This window comes from Phoxinus phoxinus (assembly GCF_949152265.1).
Source record: "Phoxinus phoxinus genome assembly, chromosome: 23".
In the NCBI taxonomy this organism is placed as follows: Eukaryota; Metazoa; Chordata; class Actinopteri; order Cypriniformes; family Leuciscidae; genus Phoxinus; species Phoxinus phoxinus.
The window spans coordinates 16,465,335-16,473,293 of NC_136898.1; the positions used below are offsets into that span (position 1 = coordinate 16,465,335).

The 7,959-nt window shown below is 37.3% G+C and overlaps 1 protein-coding gene across 3 annotated transcripts; it reads left to right on the forward strand.

Moving 5' to 3' along the window:
* The first annotated feature begins 339 nt into the window (after positions 1-339).
* On the forward strand, positions 340-6,706 carry fgf18b (fibroblast growth factor 18b). 3 transcript variants are annotated; one of them, XM_079598694.1, is made up of 5 exons: positions 340-1,227; positions 2,948-2,987; positions 3,091-3,268; positions 4,765-4,871; positions 4,978-6,706. In XM_079598694.1, the coding sequence occupies exons 1-5, from the start codon at positions 1,196-1,198 to the stop codon at positions 5,260-5,262; spliced, it is 642 nt and encodes a 213-aa protein (XP_079454820.1). In that variant the 5' UTR covers positions 340-1,195; the 3' UTR covers positions 5,263-6,706. The 3 variants fall into 3 exon arrangements, 2 of the variants coding, with proteins under 2 accessions (XP_079454820.1, XP_079454819.1); XR_013796041.1 differs by lacking the exon at positions 340-1,227 and having other exon boundaries at positions 2,258-2,987; positions 4,978-6,008; positions 6,295-6,706; XM_079598693.1 differs by lacking the exon at positions 340-1,227 and having other exon boundaries at positions 2,258-2,987.
* Positions 6,707-7,959: the final 1,253 nt, after the last annotated feature.

Sequence of the window (7,959 nt, forward strand, 5' to 3'; positions counted from 1 at the left end):
AATATTGCTCAGTACTCCTTTAGGCTGTACAGAAATCACATTTGTAAAGGACGCACTAAGTAAGTGTTTGTTTAGGTTTAACTGGTTCTTATTTGCCCCAACATTACCAGTGTTTTTGGAATTTATACTGACACCTGTTGGTGTGGATGCATGAGGTTTGTTTGCTAATGGCTGTTGCTCGTAAACAAACAAAATGTTTTTTTTATCGTTTTGTCCCTACTCATTTGTTTTCTCTATCTTACACTACACGTCCATATAGTGGACATTAGATTTAATCACAACAGATCTTTATTATTGTATGTGAGGGCTGTAGTAGCCTATAGTTGGTTTGTGCAGCATGACAAGGCAATGTGATGTCAACATGGCGGCGACCATGAGGGGGCGCCCCGCTCCATGTAGAATAAAACAGTTTTTTCCCACATGACTGACAGGATTGGAGTCTCTATCGCACGTGGTATTTCTCAAAACAAAATTAATTTCGTTTAATTAGTGACTGAATGCACCTTTAAACGGGACGTCCATAATTTCACGAACCTTTTTCATTTGCGATTCATCTTAAAAGGTCACTCGGTTTATGCAAGCAGTTTTAAAGTGCTGAAAGTTTTCATTTAGGTTATTGCTGGTCGGTCGAGCCGCTTCTCTTGCATCGCCCCACCTTGGTGATGATAAGTGAGCTAGAAACATCGTCCCATCACCATCCCTGCCCCTGCGCGCCGCGCACCCCGCCCATCTCCGTTCCACTTCAGCTGCGCTTCCTTCTCATTCAGCAAACGCACTGTCCTGTGGCGAGAGAGGGGTCCTTTCCACCCCACAGCCAAACAAAAGAAGCCTGGAAAAGGAGAAAATCTAGCAAAGACTTCTTAAAGGGCAGGAGGACCCCTGAATTCTGCGTTTTTGTGTGAAGACAGCAGCGTTCTTAAGGATATTGCCAGAAGGAACACTGGGAAGCTTTTTAATATCCATCTATTGTCAGTGTGTCATGTGGAGTGTGGGGTCACACAGGAGGATGACCTGTTTTTCACCTGTCGTTCTCCAGAGTCCATCTGAACAGGTTTGCTCGCGAGAAGACTCTCTCTGAACAATCCTCCAACGCGCGCTCAGATGCTCACCTGGGTCTGTGTCCGGTTTTGGCTCCAGTTTTTAAAACCATCGCCTCAAAGATCTCACTGTCCGGGGTGATTGAAGCGCTGGAGCGATGCAGTCCATCCTGTCCGCTGCTGTCCTGCTGTAAGTTTCACGTGTACGATCATTCAGTATGAGTTGAAGGCTTTTTCTGGTTAGTCTCCATCTACTGATAGGTCCAGGTTGAGCATTTGTTGTGTTCCTCATCTCTAGCTCAGACGACATAGACTCAGCAGATGCTATGTTCTCATAATAACACATCCCTCCTAGTCTCCTCAGATAACAGCACTGGTGATGATGATGATGATGATGAGACTTTCTATGTCTGAATCCTGCTTGCCCTGTTCTATAAAAGTCATGTGTCAGTCAATTACAAATAAGGATGTCTTAAATTAATACATAGCCTATATTAAAACAATGGAGAATTAAATGTATAATTTGCTACAAAATACTAACATTTTACATATATTATCTTTAAAGTAAAAAACAAAAACAAATATGAATATGAATATCACAAATATTGGTTACTCTATCTGACCCTGAAAAAAAAGTGTCTTAAAATGTAAAAAAATAAAATAAATAAATATAATAGTGTAGTTTAAAGGGGTCCCTTCTGTTTTATGTTTTTCTTGACACATTGCAACAAAATGGCTTCCTGCATGTTGGTTACACAACTGTGACTTTAATTAAGTGGCCATATTTGTATTTTCAATATTTTAATAACAATTTAAAATAATAATTACTTTACTGCTTTAAAAAAATAAAATAATAATTTTATATCAATCTACTTATGCCAAAAACATTTTTGGTTGCCGTGATTATGTATCACAACTTAAAATTAAACATTTGAACATTTCAACGTTTCAACTTAAAAAAGTGTGTTTGTGCTTGACTTCAAATATTAAGTTTAGTTAACTTTAGTTAAGTTGGATATTTAGTTATCTTAACACATTTTAAGTTGTTATAACTAATTGCAGATTTTTTTTTTTTTTTTACAGTGTAAAACTTTTTGATCCACTCAAAAGCAACACATTTACCCATATATAAAAAATACAGTAAAAATACTTTGTTGAATAAGAAGTGTTCATAAAATAGGAGACCTGTTGGTTCAAGGTTCATTGATGGGTCATAATCACGTGCTGTCACAAAATTGTGACCTTTGTTAGATACATTAATAGATTAAAACTTGCGAAGGTGAGGTATTTTTATGAAGTTTTATGTCAAAACAAAAAGCCCTTAACCCCATTCAGCTAAAACAAGGATTTAAAATAATTAGAGGAAGATACAATATGTTGGTCAATAAAGATTGGAAGCAATTATATTATTGTATAAAACTTGAAGGCCTGTGATACATTATGATGCCTGGCTGACATCATTTAAGAAAAGAGAGGGAGTGAGCTTGGTTGGCATATGTACAAAGTATTATTAACAATTCATAGCAGACCTGAACATTGATCTTTAAATACACGCAGACACTCACATGTGGTGTTAGTTTGGGTTAAAATAAACATTTTCGTCTTTTTATTTCTTGTTGCCTCCCTCTTAAAACTGTCGTTTTTTAACACTGTGCTAACCAACCCTACAATAAATATAGTCATACATTTAAAACAAGGAGAAATATTTTGTTATACTAAATGTATGGATTATTTTTTACCTCAGGACTTTAGCTTTCATTTGCTTCTAATGTTTGATTCCCCAGAAATATTCAACAAAGACTGAAGTGTGCTAACCAACTGTATTCTCCCCTAAATAGGTTAGAAAAGCAACTCAAATGAATGCAAATGTCACACTATCACATGTGTCTTTTCTATTTGTCTTTGGCCAGATGCTTCCAGGTCGTGTTACTGTTCTACAGCCCGTTACAGGTGCTTATAGTCTGCAATGTGTTACTGATAATAAAACCATATATCAATTGATAGTTCATAAATCAATAAAAGTGATTTGTGGCCGACTCCTGTGTTTGTGCAGGTGTTAGCAGTGGAAAATGTTAACTTTGGAGTTCACGTAGAGAATCAGACAGGGGTGCGGGATGGCCTGAGCCGGAAGCACCATCGGGTTTACCAACTATACAGCCGGACCAGCGGGAAACACATCCAGGTGCTCGGCAAGAAAATCACTGCCATGGGAGAGGATGGGGACAAATATGGTAAGAAACAATCTGAATATGTCAGCCTACCTGTACATTTAGGAAGACATTCTATTGACACTCTTTAAATAACTGACTGATTTAAAATAAAAATAATAATATACATGTTTGTGTGTGATAAACTATATATGTTTATGTACATAATATAATGTTACATAATTAAATAATATATTTAATAATATTCTGAATTTATATAAAATGTTATTTATTTTTCTGTATAGACTACAGTTCAAAAGATTTTTTTTTAATGCTTTTAAAAGAAGTCTCTTCTGCTCACCAAGGCTGCATTTATTTGATCTTAAATACAGCAAAAACAGTATTATTGCGAATATATTTCAAGATGTATTCCTAAGATTAAAGCTGAATTTTCAGCATCATTACTCCAGTCTTCAGTGTCACATGTTTCTTGAGCAGCAAATCACATTACAGAATGAATTTTGAAAAATCATTTTTCATCAATGTTTAACACAGTCGTGCTGCTTAATATTTTTTTATAGAAAACCGTAATAAATGTTTTTTCAGGATTATTTGTTGTTCATCGAATTGATGTGAAGTTCATTATCAATGTTGAAAACAGTTCAAAAGAACAGTATTTATCTGAAATTGAAAGCTTTTGTAACATTATACACTACCGTTCACAAGTTGTTTTAATTAATGAATACTTGTATTCAACAAGGATGCATTAAATTGATCAAGTGTGACAGTAAAGACATTTATAATGTTACAAAAATTATATTCCAGATAAATGCTGTTCTTTTGAACTCTTCGTCAACTGTTTTCAACATTGATTATAATAAGAAATGTTGGTAACACTTTATTTTACTTTGTTATGTAGGCTACTTACCATAGTAGTAACAGTAAATTATGCATAATTACGTGCAACTAACCCTCAACCAAATCCTAATCGTACCCTAATCCTATAGTAAGTACATGTAGTTGCTTAATATTACTCGGTACTTAAATATACAATTACACTGTAGCAATGACACCTTAAAATAAAGTGTAACCGAAATGTTTCTTGAGCAGCAAATCCACACATTAGAATGATTTCTGAAGGATCACATGACACTGAAGACTGGAGTAATGATGCTGAAAATACAGCTTTGCATCACAGAAGTAAATAACATTTAATATATATATATATATATATATATATATATTCAAATATTTTTACAATTTAAAATTGTTTTCTATTTCACAATATTATTTTTGCTGTATTTTGGATCAGATAAATGCAGCCTTGGTCAGCAGAAGAAGAAGAAAAAAATCATAGCAATTTAATATACATGAATAAATGTATATTATTAAATAAATCTATAAATATAGTGAATGTTATACCATTATATCCACAACCAGTAACATACCTTTGTACTGCAGCCTGAAAAAAATGTATCTGCCAATTACAGCTGCGTTTTTATGACAATACATCTATTGCCTGTATAATTTACGTCATGTTTATATTCCTGTCCGTCTGTCTTTTTGTGTTTCTTCACAAGCCCAGCTCGTGGTGGAGGCTGACACCTTTGGGAGTCAAGTGAGAATACGAGGGAAAGAGACCAACTACTACTTGTGCATGAACCGTAAGGGGAAGCTTGTGGGGAAGGTAAGTCACTGAAAATATTGTATACATCCTTTAAATAAAGGAAAAAAGCTGGCGAATTTTTGTTTTTTTTCACAATGATTCCAGTGAGATTTTTCCTCCATTTCAGAAAGACAGCAGCGTGAACGGAGGCTGCGCTTTCATCGAGATAATGCTTGAGAATAACTACACTGCTTGGATGTCGGCGCGCTACGTGGGCTGGTACGTGGGCTTCACCAAAAAGGGCCGACCGCGCAGGGGCCCGAACACGTTACCCAACCAGCGAGACGTGCATTTCATGAAACGCTTCCCTCCGGGAGAGCAGCCCGACCTGCAGCCCTGCAGCTTTACAACAGTCAGCAAGAGAAGCAAAAGAGTCCAGCAGACCTCCACCGCTCCTCCACCACTCCCATAACACAACAAACACTTGAGCGCGAAGACCCCTTCTCAGAGGATCTAGAGACGCTCTTCTTTGGAACGCAAGTAGGTTAGACTTTAGGACCGACCTCTTCGCAGTCTCAGTCAAAGGACGGGGGTTGCTTAAACACTGTGTATTCATGCAAACATAACCAAAGACTCCTGGGCAAGTGTCCAGTCACTAAAACCCTGTCAATAAGGGGACCAAGCACTTCAGAGGCCAAAGAATTCCCCTCTAATGTCCTGTGCCACAGATCCGTCCCTGCACCATGAAAGAGCGCGTGAAGCTGTATGGCTGGAAAACTGGACGTCATGATGCGCATCAGCTGAGACTTGCCGACTTGGATGCTCATGACCAAAAGGACAATTGAAGGACCTGCTGTGTACTCAGCCTCGGGACTGTAAGAGTTATGAGATTGTAACCAAGAACCAAAGTCTATCAAAGTCGTTCGTATTCATCAGCGCTGAAGGAACCAGCAACCGATGAAATAAAGTGTCATTTATAGAAAGCGAAATACACTACCATTCAAAAGTTTGGGGGTCAAGTTTGAGCTGCCATTTACACGACGCGTCACAACTAAAAAACATTTAGTGTGTTTTGGCCGTTCATTTACGCGGCAACGGCATTCTGGCGGCCTGAAAACGCGGACTTTTGAAAACGATACCGTTATCGTCTCTGTGTAAACTGCAAAGAAGCGAATTTGTAAAAACGGTGACGTCATGCGCATGTGTATTACGCATTTAGTCTATAGACCTTATTCAGAGCAGCGGCATTATAGGTGTGAAAGCGAGGCTGTGAGGGATAGTTAACGTATTTTCAATGGCATCCGCTGTAAAAAGCTCCTAGATCACTTCTCTTCTACAGCTCAAATTGTCTAGGATTTTTTTTTTGTCTCCTGAAGATGTTTGCAGCGTTTCATCAGCAGAACGATCCAAAAACACATTAAATAACAGTACAGCCCACTGAAGACATGTATATCCCACAGCCTCGCTTTCATTCCCGTTAATAGTCCAAGCCGCTGTGAATAAGGTCTATTAGGCACGTAGCGTTTCTTTACACATTAACATCGATACACCAACTACTGGCCTGGCATGAATACAGCGTTTTTAGTCGTTTTGGCGGATCAGTGAACGGGGATCGTTTTGACAACGTTGTCGTCTGTGCACGAAAAACGCGAAGGAAAAACGTTTCTGTTTTTAGTACGCAGTTGTCGTTTAAACACACCTTGAAAGAAGTCTTGAAAAAAAAATACAGTAAAAACTGTAATAATTTAAGATATTACAAAATATTAAAATACTATTACAACTCAGAATAACTATTTTCTATTTTAAAATGTAATGTAATCCTGTGAAGCAAAGCTGACTTTTCAGCATCATTACTCCAGTCTTCAGAGTCACATGATCCTTCAGAAATCATTCTAATATGCAGAGTTGCTGCTCAAGAAACATTTCTTATCAATGTTAAACACAGCTGTGCTGCTTAATATTTTTCAGAAAATAAAGTTTAAAGTCAGGATAAAGTTCAAAAGAACAGCTTTTTATTTGAAATAGAAATCTTTTGTAATATTTAAAATTGTATCGTCACTTTTGATAAATTCAAAGCTTAATGGCTAAATGAATATATATTATATTATATATATATATGACCCCAAATTTTTGAACTGTAGTGTATTAGCAGCACAGAATGACAAATTAAACATTTTGACTACTAAAAAAAGCATAATATCCATTAGAGCTGAACGTATTTAAAGACAGCTTATAGAAGTCATATTTGACCAATCGCTGATCTACACTGACGCTCCTGGCCTTTTCAAAACAAAATATCCATTACAGGCCACAACGGGAGTTGATTTTCACTCTAGATAGTTAAATATATCAGAGTTATTCAAACTGACCTCGGAGCTTCCAGCCCTGCAAGTGTTGTAATGCAAACCGTTGCAAATCACTCTGTCCCTAAACCACTTGGGGCTGGTGAAATCTTGAGATATTTTGATACTATTCATGTTATTAAAATATTTATTTTGTGGATGCATTGATCAACGGGTGTTATCTTTCCATGACACATTTAGTACACCTTGTATGTTGGGGTCAAAACTCACTGCCTCTCCAACACCGTTTTATTGCCACCTGGTGGACCCAGAAGGTATAAACCACAGCCCTAAAACTCAAACACTAGCTTTGCATAGACACTGCCTAAGCAAACCATCTCATATACAAGAGCTAGTTTTACTAGTCATAAGAAAGCTGAACTCTGAACAGCAGAACTAAGTAAGTTAGACTGTTTTGAGGGTTTGTCTGTAATCTAGTCGTCTGCTAACATTCTTGATCACCCATATTGGGCAGTAGTCATCTCTCTCTCCCCTCTGCAGAATGACTTTGATCCTCCCTCTTTATAATGTCTCCATCTGTCTCACGTCCACCCTTGCGTCTCACACTCTGACAGTAGCCTGCCATCATTCATACTAATGCCTTATTCCAATGGAATTCCATTCCGCAGTTCGCACAGGACAGAATGCAGCGATTCTTGAGATTTAAGACTGAAATATTGCTCTGCATTCAAACCTTTTTATATCGTTACAGTGCTGAAATTATGTTTTGTGGCTGTTGCCATGGTGGCGATCATAAGACAAAAATGACAGAACTGCCAATTTCCACATATTCGGAGCAGGAGGTAAACTTAAATATTTGAACAGCA

Coding starts and splice junctions, on each gene's coding strand:
- fgf18b (XM_079598693.1), top strand. CDS start 2,898: ATGCAAATGTCACACTATCACATGTGTCTTTTCTATTTGTCTTTGGCC. Junction 3,269..4,764: donor AGAGGATGGGGACAAATATG/GTAAGAAACAAT, acceptor TTTCTTCACAAG/CCCAGCTCGTGGTGGAGGCT. Junction 4,872..4,977: donor AGGGGAAGCTTGTGGGGAAG/GTAAGTCACTGA, acceptor CCTCCATTTCAG/AAAGACAGCAGCGTGAACGG.